This window comes from Crocodylus porosus, unplaced genomic scaffold (genome assembly GCF_001723895.1).
Source record: "Crocodylus porosus isolate Cpor-Errol unplaced genomic scaffold, CroPor_comp1, whole genome shotgun sequence".
NCBI lineage: Eukaryota > Metazoa > Chordata > Crocodylia > Crocodylidae > Crocodylus > Crocodylus porosus.
Genome location: NW_017728914.1, coordinates 26,166,644 through 26,190,602, shown reverse-complemented (window position 1 = coordinate 26,190,602; position 23,959 = coordinate 26,166,644). Strand labels below are relative to the sequence as shown.

Below are 23,959 nucleotides of genomic sequence, written 5' to 3'. Positions count from 1 at the left end.
TTGCAGCAACCAGCAAGCTGCGACAGGAAATGCCCAGGGTAATGAACCAAGCACTCCAAACTGATACCGTGCTTTTGAACATGAGGGATGCTGAAGTGCCTCCAACTGAAAACTGCACTTCTCACCCCACCCCTCCGCGCACACAGCCAAACCATGCTGCAAGTCGGTCTCTGAGAGCAGATGACTTTTTCTCCCTTGTTTAGCAAGGTAAGCATTGTACAGGAGATTGTTAGGTGCCTAAGCCCCCAGGAATTAGTTGCCTGGCTGCTGTTTGTGCTTTTAAAACCTTTCTCTATAGCTGTAGAAGTGCATTGTGGTGTCTAGGAACAAGCCAAGGAGTATCAAAAGTTATTGGGTTCTGATCCCATAGCGGGCTCCTTTTGTGGCCCGGGGGAAAGCTTCCACACATTATCATACCTGGATGGGTGAAAAGAGCAGCTTCGCAGAATCATTCAGAATCAAGCCATTAGTTATTTAAGCCTAAAACCAGACTTTTTTAATGCTAAGTTCAGGAGCCCAAATTTCTATCCCCCTCTGCCTCTTAAATCACCTATAACAGGGCTATCCAGCTGCTGGCCCATGAGCCATGTGCAGACTGCCAGGGGTTAACCTGCAGGCCCTGGGCTCCTGGTACAAGCGCTACTATGCCTGCTGCTGCTGTAGGAATCTCTGGCCTCCCCCTCCCTCCTCCACCTCCCTCTTCTGGCCCCTGCCTCTGTGAGGCTCAGGGACCCTGTGCCATGTGGGGGCACCAGTGCAGCACAGCAGGGTTTGCCCACTGGGCACAACATGGTTGGAGGCGAGGGGGGCAGTGCAGTGCAGTGCAGCATGTTGTGTAGGAGGCATGTGGTCCACATGACGTGTGTTCAGGTCTTGCAGACCCTGGCCATACAGAGGTTGAACCACCATGACCTGTAAAATGGGATTAATAACATTTGCCATCACACAAAGCTGTTAATGTTTGAATAGTGAAGAACTTGTGTTTTTTAATGGTTGTACCTTCAACCATGTGCCTTTAATGTTTGTACTTTCAGCCTGACCTAAAGCCCAGTGAAGTAAATGAATTTCCTGTGCTTTGAACCAGAACCTGTCTTGTACAACTGCCTAAAAACGTGTGCCTTTGTAGAAGGAAATCCTATCCATGATAGAAGATCTCCAGCTAAACAAGCTAGAAAGAAAAATGGAACATTTTGCTGGAAATCAAACAAAAAGTCAAAGTATTAAAAGAGAGAAGGTGCCAAAACATTCAGAAATGGTGTCTGGCCTAGAATAGCCCCCTCTTACAGGGAACTCAAAGGGCAGTTAGCCCCAGAACGTTTACGAGACACCACTAGGGAACATAGCTGCGAAATCCTGATACCAACCTTATCCTAACCCTGGTGAGGACATCAAGACTGTGCTTGCCAAGACAACAGCTTAGATCTAAATCCTTCATTTAAGATCTTTTCAAGTTCTGAAGCTGAGCAGTATTCCCATTAAGCAGACAATCAGAGTCTCATGCTCTTTGTCATATTTTTGAAATCTTGCTGTGTTTTATGTTTTTTGTTGTCTACAGAAGTGTGGTTACAAAATATGATAAACACTCTCCCAAAGAGAGAGAAAGAGAGGCTAGTTTCCTAACCCTTTCCAGAATTCCTGGCTGGTTGCATATTTTCCTGGTTATGGGAACCATTAGAAATGGTTGCTTGATGGAAGGGTTTAGCTTTTGAGCCTTGTCTTGTTTTACAAAGTAATTTAAAAGTTTGAGAATTGTTAAGCTATACATTCCTCACTCCTCTGGCTGGACATACTGTGCCATAGGATTTTTACCATCTTCCTGATTTAAAAGATAGACAGCAGGGGGGTATTATTTAAATACAGCCCTTTAACTTAATATTACATCTACAGCACAAAATAATTTGAGCTACGTTGTGCCATTCATGCATACTGGGCCACAGCAACAGCTTGTAAGACCTGGCATAGCTTCTTTAAAGTTCATGGTGCTTCACTTGCTCACACTAGCAGTGGATTTTGTTAGTAGCATAACTAGGTAGGGTGAAGCGCCCACTAGAAGGGGATGCCAGAATGCCCCGCTGGAGTTTTTGCCACAGTGGACCTAGCCCTACCCTAGGGCTCTGCAAAGCTTTGGTAGCTGATTCGATGTGGAGGAGATTTGGCCCAATTCAGAGACCAAATCTGAATTGAACAGGGAGACAAAGTAAAAGCTCAGAATCGATTCAAAGCATCCAAATCAATTCAGAAAAAGATTTGGAAAAGATTTGTCCGATTTGTAGATTTGGCCATAGATTAAACAGGCAGCTGACAGCTGCCTCCAGCAAGTAAGTCTTTTGGGGTTGGGGGAGGGGGAAGGGAAGGGGCATGGGGGAGAAGGATTGGGGCTGGGGTGGGACAAGCTGCCCAGCCAGGGTGAGGGGTGCATTACTCAGGGAGGGAGGTGACGGAGGTGCAGGATGCAGGTGCGGCAGTGCTGGGAGCGGGGGCTCTGCCCTGCTGCCTCTTGCCCAGATGGGGCAGGAGGGTGGGATGCGGGCATGGCTGGCTCCAGGCAAAAGGGGGCAAGCAGCAGCAGAGCATAGCCCCTGCTCTGAGCGCTGCCGCATCCCACGCCCTCCATGCTGGCTGGCAAGTGGTGGCAGGGCAGAGCCCCTGCTCCCAGCACTGATGCAGGTGCAGTAGCACTGGGAGCAGAGGCTGTGCCCTGCTGCTGCCTGGAGTGAGCTGTGCCTGCATTGGGCCCCCACCGGCCCTGGGCACAGCACCACGTGCTGTCTGGGAGCTGGGGTGGTGCCACCTGTCAGCCAGAGCCCAGCACCGCTCAGCCCCAGCAGCCCCAGGTTCCCTGCTGAGCTGAACTGTACCCACGTGATGCAACAGCTGCCGCATGGGTGTCAGGTGGGGGTCAATCCCTGCTGCCCCGCATTGCATGGGGGGGCTCTGCCACAAGCCCTCAAAGGCTGCTGTAGCCGGTGAGTGTGGGGCTTTGTTTTTTTGTTTTCTTAAGTGCCAGGAGGCTGGGCCAGGTGGGGGAGGGGCCAGGCAGAGCCATGGGGGCTTCTCCCGCAGCTCTCCTCACCTGGGAAGAGGCAGGCACAGCTGGAGGAGCCACCCAGCTGTGCCTGCCTCTCCCTGACCAATCCGTATCTTTCTGAATCAGTGCTGAATCTTCCAAAGCTGATTCGGCTGAATTGATTCAGGACAGTGATCCAAATCTCCAAATCAAATCACTGTCCCCTGAATCACCTGAATCCAAATCCAAATCAAATACTTCCCTATTCGCACAGGCCTACCCTACTCCCAGTAGCGTATTTAGGGGAGTGGGGCGGGGCGGGGGGCAACAACGCATCAGAGGTGGCTTCCCGGGAGCCCATGCCATGGGGCTGGTACTGCCCAAGCTGACATTGCTGCTGCAGCAGCTGCCTTCACAGAGCAGAAAGCCAGAGGGGCGAAGGCTTCCCTTTCCCTCATTCACCCTCCTACAGCCTGCAGTGTTTGTCATACCCTTCCTGCCCCACCCTGGGCACTGACGGAGTTTCCTATGACTCTGGGTATGACCCTTGAGAACTGTTTTCCTATACAAGCTGTTCTAGTGATTTGAACAGGGCTAGTTGTGAAGTAAGTTACACTCAAGATGAATACACGATTCAGAATCTGCTCCACAGTGAATTAATAATACAGAAAAGTGTGTGCAAGTCCAGAAAGCACAGCATCGTATTGGTAAGTGTGGAAATAACGTTTCTATTAGACTGTAATGATAGAAACTTACCAAATCTCTTTCTATGCCTATGCCTATGTGTGGGTTTCTGAACCCATATAGCTATGTGGGCAGGTGTCGCAGGGCTCTCAGGCATCCTGCAACTGAGACTAGGAATAGCTTGGGAGAGACCCCTAGGGGAAGAAAAGGGGAAGCACAACTGCCAGTTACTAGGATTGTGCAGGTGCCGGTTGAAGCAACCAGGGAAGCCGGGAGCCAGGAAGGGGCGGAGCTTAGCCCTTCTTAAACCCAGATAGAAGGCCAGGAGTTCCCCTCTGGCGACCACAAGAGCAGGAGCTATGCGGGTGAGCTGAGCAGCCCAGGTCAAGGGTGCAGCCTGACTGCTCTGACCGGCCGCAATGATGCAGGGGAAAAGGGAACTTGGACGGAGGTAAGGCGGAGCCTCCATAGAGTGAAGCTGGGTGTATGAGCTCGGGGCTTATGATTATGTTACGAGCCGGTAGGCTTCTGGTTATGTTGTAGCCACTTGGCTCGTGATTTTTGTTGCTGTTATACCGGAGGACCGGGTGAGGCTGTAGGGGTGCGAGGAGGCCTCACGGGGGCTCCCCAGTAGCTGGGAGGTTCCCGGTGCCCAGCGGGGGCACAGTGAGCAGTGCCACAGTGGGCACAGCATTTCGAGTACCGGAGAGGCGCTCGGTGTGTGGGGGTTGTAGCCCAGCTGCGAATGGGCGCTCAGGCCCTAGGGGGGCGAGAAGCGCAGGAGGCGCGGCATAGGCCCCAGAGGGGGCAACGGGCGCGAGAGGCGCGGCATAGGCCCCAGAGGGGGCAACGGGCGCGAGAGGCGCGGAAAAGGCCCAAGAGGGGGCAAAGAGCGCAGGAAGCGCACGACAAGCCCAGACGAGGGGCAGTAAAAAGCCCGAGAGTGAGAAGGGCGCTGACGACCCAAAAGGCGAAAGAAGGGGCTGGGACCCAATGCTATGTCCCGGGGAAGGATCATTCCGGCAACAACTGCGAGGCTTGGGCTGCAGTGCAGGGGAAGAAGGGAGCCGCAGACAGCGCCCCCGACCATCAGGGCGCACATAAATGGGCAGCCTCCTGCTAGGTTTCATCATTCTTCACTTATGAACAAGATCAAGATGTGGCAGGCGAGAATAGGCGGGTGGTGGGCCCATTGCAGAAATCCGGAGCTGCACGTGCAGAGAGACTCCAAAAGTGAGACTCCTGTCACAGGAGGTAATATGTTTCGTGAAAACCTATAAAAAGCAGAGAAAATTTCAATCTCCTATATGTTTCCTAACATGAGAATGTCCAGGCATTTGGAAAATGGATTTGATCCCTGGACTGTCACAGGCTGCATCTGGTAGACTAGAACGATAGGAAAGACACTGTAAAGCTAAAGGAAACTCCCAGGTAGAGCCGGCGGGCGGGGGAACACACTGTTGTCTAGCAGCACCTTCTAGGAATGGAAAGAAGCATATAAAGAGTCACCTGTGAAGGTGGCTCTGTCTGAAATGCTTATTATTGATGATGTGAATCAGGTTGAAAATGAGAACAGGTGTTAGTTTCAAACAATTTTCTGTTTTCCAGCAGTAGGAAGTTCTTTCTTTCTTAAAAAAGAGGAAATCTCATGCATTAGGGAGATTGCTTTCCTTTTTGTTGCAAAGTTTCCATTTTAAGAAGCTTGTTGGATTGTTGAGCTTGCTACTATAAGTGTTCAGTCTGTAAAGGAGCCGCAGCAAGAGACATTCACTGGGTAAATGATGTTAGCTGCTTCATGGCTGAGCCAAAATGCGTTTTTTGTTCAACTTTTTCTTTGATAATCTGTCAGAGCAGTCCACTTGTGATGTTGTCAAGATGGTTCTTGTGTAGCTTTCATGACTTATTTTCTAAACATACTGATGAACAGTTTTTGTTCAGTTGAATATTCATTATATGTTTGTTTCATTTTTTTTTTTAAATGGTCATAACAATTATTTAATCAATGGACTATTTGTTCCAGCAGTAATTCCTTTCTCATTTTTTTCCTGTGTTTATCAGTTACCAGGGGGATGAGAACATCACAGAAAACTTAGGTCTTGGGAGTAGGTAGGTAGATGCCAGGATAAAGCAGCTTGTGCGTCCGGGGACAAGAGTCGTAGAGTACGTCCTGGTCTCTTTGATCTCCAGTGCGGGTGGCTTTTGGAGCTATCTTTCTGCTACACCTTACTGCTTTCTCTGGGCCTTGAAATAAACTGCATATGAAAGGATCTGTGCAGAACCAAATTCTTGTCTATTCTATCCTTTATAAAGAAAGGTCAGGAATGAGCTTGTTGGACTATGAACAGCTAATTATCCTTGCAAACAAAACACTTTACTACATGCTGGATTCTTTAACCAGCATCCAGTGCCAGTGGTATTTTGTTTGTTCTCACATTTTTGTTCATTGGCTTGTTTGAAGGAGAGATTAAAGATAAACAAATATCTTTGCACTGGAAATGTATTTCTGTTGCTACCAGGAAGCCAGCTGCGCACACTTGCAAGAACCTATGGCTGAAAGGGTCAACTGTCAAAGCATTTGCCTTCGCTGCCCCCCCAAAGTTGTTACAAAATAATAGCATTGCATTAAAAACTCAAAAATGGTTCAAGTCTCTGATCAAGAGTTAAAATTTGACAGATAAATCTTATTGTGCGGTGGGGAGGTCTGTTTCTTTTCCAGACTTCCCAGTACAAATCTCATGAACTCTCTTCCCTTATGAGAGTATAGGCATTCCTAATATTTCTACTGACAGTCGTTAAATTTGTTTCTTCATAAGACAGTTCATTTGGTGCTCTCCATGCTGAACCATTTGGTAACAATAAAGGCCAGAAGTTATTGGCTGACAAAATGCAATATAATATCTCCTTTGTCATCTTGTGATAAGCTGTGGCACTTATGATACTTAAGGCTCTTTCTGTGGTACAATGTATGCTAGACTGACAAAGTGAATGAGGAGTTATTGGAAAGAAATCCAGTAGCTCCAAATACAATAGCCAACTTACTGTTCCTCGCCAGAGTTCGCACTTAATGCAGTGAGTGGTATAATGGGTGCCTGCTGCCAGTGCTGCTGTTACCCCCAATGTGCATGTGTACTCTCCTTCCACTTCTGCATCTGCCAAGAGAAACACTCAGAGCCATATAGTCGCATGTTCCTTTTTCTGGAAATAATTTGCTAGGGTGCCTCAGTTAGACCACACATTCTAGCCTTGATTAAGTAAGGGCAGTGCTAGGGAAGAAAATTATTGATAAAAGAAGAGTGCGTTTCTGTATAAGGAAAGCAACATGCTCGTGTGCACACACCTGAGAGAGGCAGTGTCTGAAGTGCAAGTGGGGTTGGATGGAGAAGGTGAATCAAAGGGTGGTAGTAAGGCTGTTCTTGGGTGTGATAGCATGATCCAGCTGTTTTGGGGAATCCAGGAATCCACTGGTGTGAACTTGGAAGCGGATATCCTGCAACTCCTTTCCTCACCACATCCCATGAGTCTGTTTTCTCTCTTCATCCATTCATCTTTCGTGTAGGTGGGTTAGGAAAGAAGGGCTTGGGGATCTCCATCTGTGTCATATTTGGAAGGAGGTAAAGGCTCAGGCCAGAGCTGACCGCAGAATACAGCTTTCAGAATTAGCCAGCTGTTCGTGCACTGAGTGAGATGAGAGTAGATCTCAGTCTTGTTGTAGTTTTGTGTTCATAATAATACACAAAGGACGAGGTCCCCGGTGTCCTGGGGACTGAAAATGCTGGTCCTGTCTTCAAGGGCTCACTGTGTGATCGTACCTCAGCACCTCCTGTTAATTACCTTTGGGCCTACAGCTCAGATAGCAATTTCCCTATGAGTCAGGTGGGGTTTCTGAGAGCATGAAACCCAACCCAGAGGCTGGGCCCCAAAGCACTGTTACATTTTGGTAGCAGCTTCAATGGACTCTCATGGAAGGCTGGCATGAATAAATGCATCATAGTGCTTCTGTCTTGGAGATCAAAAGAGTTCCCTCCAGCAAAACTAGGTCTTATCAGGGAAATTGTAAGAGAGATCTCAAAACACCCCATTGCTTAATTAGGATAATTTATAAAGGAGGGACATGAACCAGCAGAGAAAAGAAAATTAGGCCCCAAGTGGGTTGCAAATCTTAAATATGAAGAGCCAGAAAATTCATCTGAATCTAGGTGCCTAGGGGCCAAAGCATAAGTGCTTTGTGCAGTGTAAAATCTTGCATGGGCCTCATGGGAAAATCCCAAGGCAGCTATAGAGAAAGGAGGAGACTGAAATCAATCCCAGCAACAATATTTTCTACAGAAGGAAAGTCCCCCGGTAGAGAAACAATGGAGGAGTGATGCAAGGAAGACAAAGAAAAATGAGCTTTCCAAACACTGAATATTGTCTATATTTTTCTTTTCAAGCCAGAGCCAGTTAACACCCATACTCTTCACCAGAACAAGACGCCAGCAGCCTGTAAGTTGAAATTCTAGGCAATAGGCCCAAGGCCAAGGCTTTGAGTAGGTGGGAAACAGCTGTTCTTCTAGGAATTGATGTCACTGAATTCCCGGGAGAGCCTTGGACATGGCAGGGGAAGTGGGTGATCATGAAAAATGTGTATGATGTGGTGTTATAATGGTCAAAGGATAATTAGCTACAGTGACCAAGATTTAATGAATCCCAGAGTTCCTGTCACCTGAGTGTTGGTGTTTATAATCACAGGAGTGCAAGACAGCAGACTTGGCTCAGCATTGAATTGAAGAGAAATTCAACTCCATAAAGAAGTTAGAAATCTGGGAAAAACATTAGAAGGGGAGGACTGCATGTGCTGCTGGAGTGTGTCAGCAGGAAGTGAGATAAGAGTAGCAGAAGCAAAACTTTATAACAAGGCACATAGCAAACCACATCCCCAGCCTTGGCATTCAGTTGGGTCTTGGCAACTGGGCAGGGAGCCCTATATTCTCACATGCATTCCCAGAACCATTTCTAATAGCTCCTCTTCTAAAGCTCTTGGATCAGGACTTCAAAAAAGTTCAGTTCCCATTTTGGTGTCCGAAGAAGTGTCCAGACTTTCAAGATTGCAGGACTCCAAGTACTCAGCTCTTTGGAAGATCTAACCATAAGAGCTACAACGAGAGCATGGAAAACTAAAGAGACTCTTACCTGGGGGTCTAAATGGAAACCGAGCTGTCTTGGGAATATCACCCTCCCCATCGGTGTTAGGCCTATGAGAGTCTGTCCCTGAGCACTTCAGGGGAAAAAATCAGGCTCTGGGTGCCCAAGTCCTGAGTTAACCATTTATTCTTTATGGACCTGAATACTGTACCTGTAAAAATGCCCAAACCTCCTGCTACAGATCGCAGTAGGGGGCAGGATTAGGCGCTTTGCTGAAATGTTTGTGTGGCTTTAAGGACCAATATAAAAAATATACTCAAACTGATTGCTTTAAAGAACACTTTAAAAGCAAGGAGTATTTGATTTCTCTCACTGCTACAAGGAACTGTTCCCTGCAGCTGGCATCCTGCCTGGAAACGATCTGGTTCATTTTAATTTGAGAAGAGTATCTCTTTTGGGGTACAGAGTAGGACTTTTTAGAAGCAACATGGGATCAAAAAGGATCTGCTTCTCCTCACGCAGAGTGACCATCTTGAGCTGCAATCCAGCCACAAAACCACAGTGAGGGAAGGCATCTCTTGTAAAAGAGTCATTTGTTCTTTCAAGCCGACTAATACTATTTCACACAGAAACTGGTCCGAGGCCGTACAGTCTGGCAGCACAGCACTGGGGAGGACCCCACAGGACTCCGAGAAGTTGGTGTTTAAAATCACAGGACTGCAAGATAGGAGACTTGGCTCAGCATTGGTGTCCAACGCTGATTTTTTTTTTTTATGCAGTTTGGAAAGTGTCAAAGCAGTAATTTTTAGACTTTTATAGAAACATTTGTTATTGATTTTACAGATCATTGTTATTTAACAAAAACAAATGCTTGAAGGTTTACAAACTGCCTGGGATTAAAGGAATCCATTGTGATCATAGCTTTCTACACTCCTTTTTTTTAAAGAACATTTAGTCCCAAAAAAACCCAAACCCTTAATTCTGTTACCTCTGTGCTAAACAGCCCACCATCCCTTGTAGGGAAGAACACACAAGATGAGGGAAGAGTGCTGGAAAGTCCAGGGGGGTGGCTTAGCAAAGTTTCCTGTGTGTTTCCAACCAAGGAAAAGCTCTAACCCTGCACAGAGGGATGGGGCCCGGCCCCACAAGATAGCTCAGCTCTTTCTCAGGCCTGTCAGTGATTCCCTGGGTGCAGGCAGTGTCCTCTGCCTCTGGGTTCACAACCGGGGAGGGGAGGGCGAGAGCCTCTGGCATGATGCGCTCAGGTAGTCCATAACAGACTTGCTCTGTCTCTTGGTAGAAAGGAGACCTTAGCCCAAAGACTCAAAATCCAGTTGCTCCCCACAAACACGTGCTGCATCGTCCTGACTCCCTTAGGAACTGCACATGCACCGGCATGGGCACCCTTCTGAATTGCTCATTCATGTAAAACAGCACTGCCAGACCTCAGTGCTAAACCCGACCAGCTGATGGATGTGGCTTTGTGGTTTCCCCCTTCTCAGCTAACTAAGGTCAGGTGCTAGCTTCTCCCTTAGCCTTACTAGCATGGTACATTGACAAGGGGCTCCAAGCATGGACGTGCCCATCCCTGGAGCAAAACAACAAAGCACAGTTTTGTGGGTAAAATGGCCTAAACCAGAGGCTCTCACCAGCACGGTTCTGTTGGTCCAAGATCCCAAACTGCTGTACCCCTCCCAGAGCTGTGCTGGCTGGACCCTGGGCTCAGAAAGGATAGCATTCAGTGCCATGCAATGTCAGGCACTGATTCCTATCCAGAGACATGTACAGTAAAAGTGTCAGCAGATATAATCCTAAATGTTATGTATCTAAATGTTATGTTACTAAATGTTATGCATCTTCTAGCCAATTTGTGCCATTGCTTTTCCTCAAACATTTATGATTATCCATTTCCTTTTCTGGCATGGAAGAAAGTGTTTGCTTAACTTCCCTGAAAATAGTACCATAAATCTAGGAATTGGGAGCAATGGCGTGGTAATTATTTTCTTAGAGAATATAATTTGGGGACAGTTTTAACAATGATTTTATTCCCTAATGGGAATAGAACAGATTATTTTGGACTAATTATGATGTTGGAAACAATCCTGCCTGACGTCTCATTTTCTCTGAAATAATATTACAGGGAAGTCCCCAATTCTGTGCTGATTTTACACTTGTGTTGTTGCCTTCTCACAGTCTCACCAAGTCCAGTGTATCTCACATGTTTAATGGTTTTAGGCTCAGTCACTGAAAGCCCTGGTTAGCCCTACCTACTAGAACAGGGGTGGCCAAAATGCAACCCATGGGCCAGATGTGGCCCGCCAGGCCATTCTATCCAGCCTGCGGGGCCCCCCCAAAATTTAGGAAATTAATATTTATCTGCCTCTGGCTGCCTGTCATGCGGCCCTCTGGCTTGCAAAACTCAGTAAGCGGCCCTCTGCCCGAAATAATTGCCCACCCCTGTACTACGACAATAGTGCCATTGATATCAATGGGAGTTTTTCGTTCAGGAGATCCCCAGGATTGGATTCCTGGAAATCTTTTCTCTAGTTGGATCTGGTTTTTTGTTTTTCTTACCAGTTTGTTTGAGGGGCTTTTTACACTATGTGCCAGTATTGTATGTACCAGTGATGCACATTTGTTTCCTATCAGTCAAGTAAACCTACTCCAGCCCCAACCATGTACTCTATTGTTTGTTCACAATATGTTTTTCTTTCTTTCTTGATTTTTTTTTTTTTTTTCCTCCATGAGCCCTGGTATACAAGAATATTGAAAACTGAGTGTATAAATGAGCATAATACCACATCTCTCACATAAGAGTCCATTCTTCCCTTAACGCACACATTAATCGGGCTTGCATGGATATATATGCAGCATGTCTACATGTGCGCCTTAATGCTTATTAGCCTATTTTAATATGCATTAAAGCATCACATAAAAAAACATGCTTTATACTTAATGGGCATTAAACTAGGAAAATGCACATTAAGCGTCACTTAAAAAGCATTCACTTTAGTTAATACGCATTTTCCTAGTACCTCACAATGGAGGGCTCATATACACAAGCTGGGAGGCTGCAGTGACACACTGTAATTCCAGTGCATTGGAGCAGACTCAATTAATTGAGTCTGCTGGAGCGTGGTAATTACAATGCTCTAGCAGCTCCAGTGTCTCATGCATCAGTGTCCCCGATAAGGGGTAGGGCAGTGGGGGGGGGACAAGCAGCTGCTGTGGGTCTGACTCCAGCCCCAACCTGGGCTCAGGGTGTGAGTGGGAGCCGCAACAGCTGCCTGCCCCCTTTCACCCCCGAATCCGAGAGGAGAGGCTCTTCCTCCCTCCCCTGCACATTGAGGGGCTCATTTTACATGCACTAGAGCAGGCATTGCCTTACATGGGTCGAGGCCCCTCACAGCTGCACCCCTTCACAAGCCACACTCTGCCCGCCTCACCCCACACTGGTGCTCAAGCCCCTCATGTGGCCAGGCGGCACGGGGCAGGAGAAGGGGTAAGGCAGCCACTGCCCCGCACCCCGCTTCCTTGGGTCACGCACACGCCGCCGTCTCAAGGAGCTCAGGAGAGACTCTGTCCCTCCCCACCCAGCAGGGGCCGGCAGAAGCTGACCTCTCTACCCCTGTGACCACTCACCACCCCGGGCAGCCTCTCCACCTGCTGTGTGCAGCAGGGTCCTTTCCCCAGCCCCTCCGTCCAGCCAGTCCTGCCCTTCCCAGGGTCTGGTTCATTCAGTCCCATGGCCCTGCCCTGGGCAGAGGCAGGAGAGCAAGGAGCCTGGCCCAAAATCACCCAGCCCTGGGCAGCCAGGCAGGCTCAGCCAGCTGCCCCCAGACTGGGGCTGAAGGGCAGGGGCTCTGCACAGCCAGTCCCGGGCTCTGCACAGCCAGTCCCAGGCACTGCTAGGTTAGCCCCACCTGCTGCAACTGGCCCGGGCACTTCTACATGTGCTCCAGGAGCGGGGTGGGGGGAGCAGCACTTTAATTAGAGCGGCTCTGACAGCAGCTCTAATTAAAGTGCCACTGTGTCTCCTGTATCAGCAACCCCATGCTTAGAAATGGCGTTAAATACACTACATATCAGTTATCTTATTGGTATTGGCCAAGAAAATCTTTATTGGTGCACCGCTATATTTATTTGCTGTGGCCTAAATGAACAGCCCTTGTGTATCTCCAGTAGAAAGTGGTGTAGCTGAGACTGGAATCAGGGCTCCAGCTTTCCGGTATACAAAATAAGGAATATTGATGTTGTGGAGAGAGTAAAGAATCTTTAGTGGTGGTAAATCCAGAGAAGCGCTCGAGCGTATTTAATTACAGACCAATGAAGGCTGCACAACCTGAGCAAATTATAGCTCTAGTTTGGGCTTCCTTTTTCCTGATCAATTTCTTTGTCTTCCTCTACTTGCGTACAGACAACGGATCAAATGTTAGCCCAGCCTACGAGTCAGAGCACAGTTATTTGGTACCAGGAACTATACATCTTTTCTCTTTTTTCTCCCGTAGGATAATGGACCTGCTCAGAGCAAAAGGCCAGTGCCTCACACTGCCGGAGGGAGCCCGACTGACAGCAAACAGATGTTGAACGTACAGTACAATAATCCAACGCGACTCTATGCCAATAACAATGCTGAGTCCAGTTTGCCAGCACAGCTGAGTGGGCTCCATATTGCTGCTTCCCAAAGGTGTGAGAAAAGCTTAATTCATGCACTTCTATTGTTAACGGTTCAGTATGGAATTTGACCATTTTAATTGCAACTTATACAAAGTGAGATGCAAAGCAGGTATGTGTGTAGAAGTACCAGGCCATGCTTTGTGGCCTGTCTGTAGGGTATAGGGGTTGTACAAATGCTTTGTGATTAGAGCTTGCTGGTCCAGTCCCAGTGTGCCAGCAAAGATGTGAAGTTAGCATGGGGCTGAAATGTGAAACCTTTGTTTTTGGAATTGAAGACTTTATTCCTATTCAGAAGGCTGGAGGGGGTATGGAGGGAGGTGGACATCTGCTGTACTGGGTAAAGTTCATTGACTGCTCCTCTGGCACTCGGATCCAACACATGAGCTCATTATAAATCCTGGGAGTGTTAGTGATGGCTTTGTTGAATCAGAACATGTGAACTACAGCACAAGCAGTCCAGTAAGTGATAAGTGGAGGGATTTTGTATGTGTGTGCTTTTTCCATTGCCAGCATGACTGGTCAATAATCACTTGGTGTGAGCATTCAGACTTGCTGTTTCCCTAAAAGGCAGTGTTTTTTCCTGAATAGACCACTTCTGCCTGACAGTGGCTCTGTTATACCTCCAGTTAACATCTAAACTAACTGACTAATCAATGGTATCAGTTAAAGACATTCTCTGTTTTCTTCACCTTTATATTTTGTGCATATGGCAGCCCACTGTGTACTATCACTCCTTCCATTTCCTCTGTATAGCCACTTACTCAGGATTTCTCTTGATGAAAAGACCCTTACATTTTATAAATTTTAACAAGAGAACAGGAAAACTTTAAATGTTTTCAAAGGAATCTTGCTAAAAAAACAGAACATGCTAGTTTAAGTGTTCTGTCAGCAATTAGCACTTTCTAAAAATGGTCTGTTTAAAAAATTTGAGTTGACATTTTCCTTTTAAGTGTGGGTTTCAGAAAGGCCTGAGAGACTTTTTCTTAATTTCTTTTAACCACCTCCGCTGGCTGCCACAGGGTCTTCCTAGGAGGGGAGCCTATGTTCATTAGAAAGGAAGAGTCAGATTCAGCAAAATGCATTTCCCCACCCTGAAGAGCAAACAAGTATACCTGCTGCAAGCGTCTCTGAGCCAAATTCAGAGTCACTGGCCAAATGGTACAAGTTACACCAAATTGCCCTACCGTGGGCATCCAAACAATGTCTAACTTAGATGTGGAGGTGGCAAAGAGGTGTGTCGTGTTGTGTCATGTGTGTCACGCATGTGTGTAGCAACTGGAAGAAAGAGGATAAAACAGACCTACCCCTGTACACTGCTGTTATTACTCTCCTGGCTTGCACTGAGGATACTGAGTTCATATCTGAATTAATCAACCAAGCTAGTTGGTACCTGACCCCTGCCACCCCTCCCTCCATACCTCCCACCCCCTTCTCCCCTTTGCTGCAGTTCTGCTCCTGCTCCAGGGCACTTAGCCACAGCCGCCCGGCCCTGCCTTGCCCCAGTCCAGCTTTGTCAGGGAGAAGTACTGGGAGCTCCTGGCCGGGCCAGGTTGGGGCTGGAGGGACCAGAGCCAGAGCAGAAGATAAAGGGGAAAAGGAGCAGCTGAGGGAGGCAAGCTATGCAGTCTTTCCTATGCTCTCCCTAGATCTGCATAGGTGGGTCTCCCCTATTGCTGCCTGCCTGTCATCTCCCCCACACTCCCCCAGTTGCAAATGCCCTTCTCTGCCAAACAAACCATCCTGGCCTGGGGCAGAAGTAATTCAGGGCTGAAGCCAAGGCTGAGCTCAGGGCCTAAGGCAGGCAGCAGCTCAGCTCCAGCTTGGGCCAATATTTGAATCCAAGACCAGGCTCTCCCGCTTGCCCCTATGTTGATTGGTGGGGTGGGGGGGAAACCTTGTCTTGGATTCAGATAAATGCAGTAGTCGGCTGGCAAGCCCTGGCTTAGATTCCAGTAGGGGATAAAGCTGATAGACCTAAGCTTATCATACATGTCAGAGGTTCCTAGTTTGAGACCTGAGACCCCAGCATTCACCAGTAGATTCCCCAGTTCCTGGTCCTGATTGTATTTTGAAGAAGAAGCCAGGATTGTTCTTCTGTAGACTTTCAAGTGAAGCCCCAGAGATTGTTTTCATAAAAATTAAACTAAACAAACTGGCAAAGTCTAGGTTGGGTTAAAATAGCTGTTAGGAAAGCAGAGAGATATTCACGCTTTTAGAAATGAAAACACACACAGCTCAGATGAGTATCTTAAACTTTGATGGGGACCAACATTTGGACTGGTGTATTTTCACGTCTCCAGCTGTTACTAATATATACTGCACAAGAGCCATTAAAATAGTCTAAATGAGAAATAATGCCCACACCAGTTCAAAACAACGTGAAGATTTGTTTTTCCACATCATGAAGTGCTGCATGCCTGTCCAAATTCACATTTCAGTAAAAGTATCAGCCATGTTCTGCTCTGTTACCCCTATGCAGCTCTACTGAAGTTAATAAGGTTGGAAGTCCTGGGAATTGCACTGAAATCACTGGGAACAAAATGGGTCTTTTTTGTGTATGTTGGCTAAAAAATAGGGAGGTTTAACTTCAGCAGTGAGCAAACATGTTTTTGCCTAATTTTGAACCCAGTTGTAGGTTCAGTATTGGGTCAACGAGCGCAGTCTTTTCCAAGTCTGCGGCCTGCCTGGATCTGATAAAACACAGATTTACTTCCTTGTTGAAAACATATCAAGTGAGGGATGAGTGAGTTTTAGCAAGGTCATTAAATAACGCTGAACTTGTGCGCAAGACACCAGAACAACTGGCATAGATAACATACCTCCCAGCCTCGGCAGCTTCAGCAGCTTCCAACCGCACCCATCTGTGCTCAGCAGCAGCCCTTCCTCTGCGTCTCCAGAATTCATCGACATCACGGCCTTTGGAGGACTCGGGAATTGCCGAGCAATCCAGTCCCACAGGGTGAACTGTGAAAACAAGATACACATTTGTCTGATCTTGGGAGTTTAGCCTGGAGTTCCTAAATTATATCCCACCACATGCACATTGTGACCAGCCAGACTTTGAGACCCAGATCACTTCTACAGCATGCAGTCTTGGGCAGTTGTCAAATGTGAATTTTGTTTGATTTTTGTGTGTATGCAAATACAATGCCAGTGGAGACAGTGAGTCCGATTGCAATTAAAATGTGTTAAGCAGCCTGACAGAATTAAGTGCTCTTGCTGTTTTTAGTATCTTTATATGCTTGGATCCTTGCAGACAAACTGCTTTCACCAAGAAACTGTATTAGGCCTTGGTTTAGTAGAACATTTAAATGCATACCTTAAATCCATCCCCATTCAGCCAGCACTTAAGCTAAAGTCTCTTTGAAGTCACTGGGACCTACATTTCAAAAGATTTGCTTTGCTGTGTAGGGATGGAGTGATGGATTGGGGCCTGGATTTACTATTTATTGTTTTATTGCAATATCATTTAAATTGTCCCCAGTATTGTGCCAGTTGCCTCGCAAGCAGATGTGAAGGCAGTCTCACATGCCCCAGAGGGCTTCCAGTCCAAGCAGATCAAAGGAGATGGGGGACGGAGCCATAACATAGGGCATTTTCTTAACTTGTCCATTTCTTGCTTGCTGTGGTCCAGCAGTATAACCCATGAACATGCCTTTTAAAGTTGGAATCACCTAGAAGGAAGCTGCATTAGAAAAGGTGCATTCATTTAAGATAACGTCATATCCCATTGGGGCTCTGGCTGGCAACAACAAATAGTATCCCTGATGCCAGATATTCTAGCAAGGATTTGGTGGCTTCCAATGCCCCAAATCATTAATACATTATTTTATGCATTTTTTCAATATGTTCCATGTGTAGCAATTTACAATGCTTTTTAGCAGCTGCCCTCTCTCCAGGAGATTTTGGAGCTGGTTGAGTCTTCATTATGTTGCTCAGTAGAAGAACAAGCAACATAAACATTTATCTTTCATGCCTTGCACAACTGTTTCCCTAAAGCGGGCAGGAGAAGGGTGTTTAATTGAATCACTATGAAAATAAACATGGATTTAATTTACAGCTGTAGAGTTTCCATCAGATGCAGGCTTATTTGCCTCAAAATGTTTGGGGCAGGTTACAGAACCTTAAGCTCCAGAAAGTTTGCCCATCTCTAATCAGCTGATGTTTTTGTTCCTGCACCTGTTCAAGGGTTGATTAGCTCTTGACATTGACCTTCCTTTGTTTTCAAACAGTGCTGACCCTTTGAGGTCTCTTCCACGGAGCAGAAATGGGATCGACATGGAGTCAGATGTGTACAAGATGCTTCAGGATTATGAAAAGCCAGTCTCAGAGCCTAAGCAGTCTGGATCTTTCCGATATTTGCAAGGCATGTTAGAAGCCGGGGAGAATGGTAAGGAAGATGGCGCTTCCGACTGTTTATACCTGGAATGTTTTCCAGTGAGTCTTCCACACCTCTGAAAACCCAATGGTTCTCAGATTCCTTGTGTTGTTTAAAATATCCCATGTCCTAACCACAAGAAAACTATCTTCAGGCCCCTTCAAAACACACATTTCAGCACCTCTCTTTCCTCTCTAGAGTCAGTTGGCTAGATGTTTTTCACAGCCCTGCTGCTAAAATCTCTGTGACATCATTGAGGCAAATAGCAGTCATTTGTTTTTATGGCCCACAGATATGCTTAAAGTCCTTCTGAATGAAGAAGCTGTTCAACTGGTATGTCAGTGCCTCTGTTCAGAGTTGACCGGCACTTTAGCATGGGGAAAGGCAGCTAGCCCCACATTGTTAGTTGTGCATAGTGCTTCCCATCAGAACAGGCTAGGCAGGAGTCTGTGCTGCCTTGCTAGATTTCTTCGATGAGCTCATACAGGCCTTGCAAGTCTGTGAAGTGTCATCACCCTCCCATTACCACTGTATCCACTGCAGTCATGAGTGGCACGTGATGTCAGGCCATGCCACCTTCTGTAATGAACACAACCTTGTAGTCTATTGCTGTAACCCAAGAGCACCTTGCAATGTTTTATGCATTTATCCTTAAAGCACTCTTGCATATTACTGGTGGAAACTGAGGCCCAGAGAGTCTGAGTGACTTGCCTGGGTCCTATATGGAATTGAACCTAGATCACTCAAGTCTTTGCATATTGTCCTAGCCAGTGAACTGTCATTCCTGGCTATCCTTGAAGGCTTGCCACCACCAGAAGACATCCACACCAGCTGTGCCAGAGTTGCAAGTGAGGAAGGCTCTTTTCAGGTTTCCATTCCCACTGCACATGTGGGCAGGGACCTCTGCAACCCAGACTTCCAACTGTTCTGGGTTATATGTAGCTGCATCAACACTTACTTAAGTGCCTGGAAAGGAATGTATTGAGCTGCATGACGAAGCCACAGCCCTGATTTCATCAGCCAGCCTAGTCTGATGTGTCTGGCCCACTTAAGAGATCAGCATTTGCTGCACAGCATTAGATTCCTACAGACAGAGTGTGTGTCTGTAAGGGAGTGTCTCTGGGATACTTCAAAGGCTCAATTTCCACCCCTCCCACTTCCGTCTGTTCTCAGACAGAGCGAGTGACCTCAGCTTCACTTGCTTTGCAGAGAGCTGTTTCCCAAATGCTTCTGGCTCTACTGTGTCCTGAACCACAAACCACCTCAGCAACTGACCCTGCCAGCAGCTTTCTTTCACTCTTTATGCTGGAAACTGAAAAGAAACCAAAGCAAAAAAGGGTGCAAGGACATTGCTTGGGTCCTGACACATTAGGGATTAGCCTCAGCTTAATTCTCCCTACCCTTATGCTGAGGGCAGCTTGCCTTTAGGCTTCACTTTTGGAGATTTGGAGTCCTGGGCTGAGACTTGTTATTCCTTGTGATGCCACTTTGTAGCTCTCTCCCTCTTGAGTCATATCCCAAACTTGTCAGGCTTTTTAAAAGAACCTGGGAAACTGACTCCTCTTGTTCCTGCTGTTTTGAAGCTCACCTCCTTTGTGCCGAGAGTTGCAGCAGAGACCCTTCCAGCATTAACCGCGTCTATGGCAATGAACTTTCAGAGCTCTGGTTACAGGCTTGGGCGCTTGAATGCACATCTCAAGTCAGCATTCAAGTCAGCAGCTTTGGGCTGATTTGGACATCCTGTGGAAGCGACCCAGAGTTGCAGCCTTATCAGCTCTGTAGCTCTTTCCTCGTAGGCATCCAGTTAAATGTTAATATTTTTAGACCTGCTGTCTCAGTACATAATAGAATATTATTTGCCTGTTCAAATAAGTGGCATTTATGTAAGGGAATGGATAGTCTTGAGAAATATAAGAACAGAAGTCAGAAGATCCTAGTTTGATTCCCAGGTCTGCAACTAACTTCTCTGATAACAAATGATTTAATATAACCCAGGTTTGCCAGCCCTCAACACTCACAAATCTTGAGGCAGACCCCAAGAACCATGACATTTTAAACAATAAATGTTGTACTCTTTTTATTTGCATGTAGAAATTTGGGCTTTGGGGGCTCCATTTTTTTCAAGGCTTTTTCTACAGTCAGGGCTATAAATGTATTTAATAAACGGAGATCCTCTCCTAATCACATGAATTCAGGAGCCAGAGCCCTGTGGAAAAACACCCAATACTGTGATCAAATTGTGAGAGTTGGCAATGTAGTAAGCTACATTTTCCTTGTTTTCCCTACATGTTAGATGATCCGTTCTGACCATAAAAGGCTGTTGTGGGACTTCATTCACAAGTCTGACACTGACATCAGTACGTGCAAGAATCAGTGGATCAAGCCTGCACATTTGTAGAGACCTTTGACTTCTTAAGGGTCACAATGCTCTGGAGATGTCAGCGGCTTTTGAGAGTCCATAAGAGAGTTTGCCGACCTCCAGCCTTCTGGCCACAGTTGGCTTGAGTTGAACAAGTCCTGCTCCCCTTTGCTCCAAAGCACCCAATTCCAGCCAACTACATTCATACCACTGAGGTATGGCTCAAGGATGGAAGCCATATCTGGGGTTCTCTCTAATTTGCTGTCTCACTTTACTTAAAAAGTTGCTACCAATCTCCTGCCAGAGGCAAGTGGCTGAGACAGGACAAATGGAAGCCCAAGGGCATTTGCTGAACACTGTATGTGGCACAGCTGCAGGGGGACTGGGTGTCTTCAAGCAAGCGATAAGTCTGTAGTCATGGGTTTGTGACAGAAGGCCTGTGCATAAGCTTTCACTGTAGCAGCTATTGACATTTTCAAGGACTGACTGGCAGGAGAAGGGCCTTAAGGAAGGCACGAGCAGTAGTAGCCCAGGCATGGAAGTTCCCTGGCATTCTAGGGTGGCACAGTGAACTGGCACTAATACCAGCCTCTGACCGTACCTTCAGATCTTGCCACAAAGTACTAATCATTCATAGCCAAAAGCCAAACTTCCTTACTAGGAGAGAGAAATCCGAAAGTGACTGAATCAGTGCTTGGTAAGGACTGTATTTTCCTCCCCTTCTTTCATGATGGAAAGTATTGAGTACACAGGGACCTTGCTTTTTCCATGGCTTTAACAGGGTGTTTTAAAAGCACAATACCATTTGAGGAATTGTCCCCTCTTCTCCTTCAATAGGGGTTTTGTAATGCCAGCCTCGTGGTATTGTGGCAACACCTTGAATCAGGGTCTGGAGCTATAAAGTCGATGACCAATACCAACCAGAAGATCAGCGAGCAAGTTTCTGGCCTATAGCCAACAACATCCTTTCTCTCTCAGTCAGGTTAAACCTGCTGCTCAGCTCCTAATGTTTTTTACATTATCATGACACAGTCTGCAACATTATCGTGACACAGTCTGCAACTATGGAATCAGTTTATATGATTGAAAAGTTATTGAGGTTTATTTAATAAAAGATTTAAAATTAAATACTCCCGTCTGAAAGGAGACTTAGGCAACATAGAACTCAGATCATTATGGATTTTTGCAATCTGAACTTTTATTTTCTTTAGCCTCTTTCTGTATTTCACTCGCCTTAGTTGAAATTAGACTCTTCAGTTTCTCTCAAGTTTGTTTTCTAACAAATTATGCCTCTGTGCTCTGATGCAGAAGTATTGGGAATTGTCATTACTCTGGGGAAATGTTTCAGTTTAAGAGATTTGGTTTCATTTGGAATTTTTGAAATATCTGAAAAAGCTTCTAACCATCCTAGGGGGTTAAGGCCTTCCTATTTCTTGTTCTTTATACCAAAATATAGACAGTTTAGGGGGTCCAAGTTTAGGGTGCATTTTCTCTTTAAAGTCATGAGCTCCATGACCTTAGTGGACTTGGGGTTTCATATGAAGATCTGGAATATATGTGAAATGTTCCAGGTAGAAGAAGGATTTTTTCTTAGTTATGAACAATACCACACTGTGCCTCTAATAAGAAATCCTTCCTGCTGAGGCTCTTACAGGATTTGTAAAGAAACATATCAGTTGCCTCGGTGGGTGCCCGTCAACCGTGAAAGATGAGTACTCTGACCACAAAGCCTAGACAAGAATGTTCAGGATCGGTTAGTTCAAGTATGTAGCTGCCTAGCAGAGGAACATAAATTAGTATGGGGCTTTGTGCCTGCAAAAGCAGAGAGAAAGGGCCCATCATTCCAGTTCGCACTGTGAAGGTCCTGCCTTACTATAAAATCTCTCCTGCTCTGGGGCTCTGCTGTAAACACTTCATTCCACAAGTTTCTTCCCTTAGGATCAATAGCAGCTTCCCATGTAGTGCAGTAAACATTTAAAAACTGGCAAACGAAGTTATGACTTATCTCAGAGCTGTGAGAAGTTAACAGCGTGCACGATTGTTTGGTTCATATTCACCAAGGTGGTGAACAAGTTTTGCTTGAGTCCAACCAAGCATGCGAGGAGCCTGCAGAGCACAAGTCTCGGGGTCAGCCAGTCTCGCCCATACCGAAGGGCTCTTTTATTCCAACTTTTCTCAAAACCTTAAGATTTTATTTTATTTTGGAGCAGGGGCTTTGGTGGGAGCATAGTCTTCATAGTTTCATATAGTTTCATAGTTTGTAAGGTCGTAAGGGACCTGAGCAGATCATCTAGTCTGACCCCCTGCCATGGCAGGAAACAGTACTGGAGTCAAACGATCTTTGACCCCCTCTTCCTGATCTTAATTGTCTGACTATCAAACCATGATCCTAGCATACTTTGGATGAGCAGCATTGACTGTAGGTCAATGCTGTCACTGCAAGGTGAGAAGAACACTTCAAAGGCCTGCAGACCCTAACTTTGTGGGGTAAGGCCATTTTTAGGTCCTTTTATTCACCTGCTAATGCTGTTATATAGTAGCTGCCCTACATTAAAGGCAAAGAGCTTTGAAAAAAGATGAAACTGCAGGTGTGCTGGCAACAGTTATAGGAGTGGGAAGGAACATACCCAGGCTTATGCCAAAAGCTGGAAAAGTTTCCCTTCCCATTACACTTACATTCTTGAAGAGACATGCAGTGTGTTTCTCATCCCGAGATCATTGTAGGAAGCAAATTCTAAACAAGAAGGGAAGGAAGCACTACCGAGTCATGCAGTTCAGAAATAGATTGTATAAATCCATCCAAAGTATGGTAAACCACTTGGCATAATTAAACACTGACAACTAAAATGCTGAGAATGAACTTGCTTAGATACTAAGATAAGGCATTTTAGAGTTAGATCAAGCTTAAAGGTTCAAAAATAGATGTGTGGGGGTTTAGGTATCTATTCTTTACTCAGTGAAGTACTCTCCACGTCCTAAAGTCTCACTGAAGTCATGTAAGTCATGAAGGAATGTAAGCATGTGCCTAAACTTAACCACATGCTTAAGTGGTTGGCTGGATAGGGCTGGGTTGCTGACTGAAGGCTTGGTGGCATGCACGCTCGAAATGGCAGCTGTGATCTTAGGGATTACAAAGGATCTTGCAGTTTTTTGATTGCCAGTTGTCCTCAAGGTAGACATACGTGTGTGATTACAGTGTGAGCGCCTGGTTACTCTCCGTGCTTTGCCAGTGTACCAGTCACAGGCATAAAGCTTTCATTGCTTCTTTTCTCTTGGCTGGTCTCCAGTGTAAAACAAAACCAAATATGAAAGTGGGGGGGAAGGGTCAGTTTTGAATATGCTGTTTTACTTTAGGGTCTCAAAAATCTTCTCAGCTCCTGACAGATGTAATAAAACAAATACAATTCCTGAGAAGAGAAATTCATATAACTCTGTTTGTTTAAACATTTTGGTTTTGTGTGGTTTTGGTTTATACTGAAAAAGTTGTTCATCTTTTTTTCTCTTGGAGTGGTCATAGATCAAAATACATCTTGGATATATCTTCCTCTCCCTTGCTTTTACTCTTCTTTTTTTCACCAGCAGACCTTTTCTCTCATTGTACTTGTCTCTTAGCTCCCGGCCGAATCTCACAGCCAAATTCAGTCCTGGTCTGTTTGGATTTCATAGATTTCATAGACATTAGGGCTGGAAGGGACCTCGGGAGATCATCGAGTCCAGCCCCCTGTCCAAAGGG

The 23,959-nt window shown here is 46.1% G+C and overlaps 1 protein-coding gene across 1 annotated transcript in view; it reads left to right on the top strand.

Annotated features, from left to right (window-relative positions):
- Positions 1 to 23,959, top strand: part of PDLIM4 (PDZ and LIM domain 4) — an 88,198-nt gene that overhangs the window by 61,336 nt on the left and 2,903 nt on the right. Inside the window, exons 4-5 of the mRNA XM_019535044.1 lie at positions 13,321 to 13,499; positions 17,722 to 17,879. Coding sequence (XP_019390589.1) covers positions 13,321 to 13,499; positions 17,722 to 17,879 — 337 coding nt within the window. The remainder of the gene's footprint in view (positions 1 to 13,320; positions 13,500 to 17,721; positions 17,880 to 23,959) is intronic.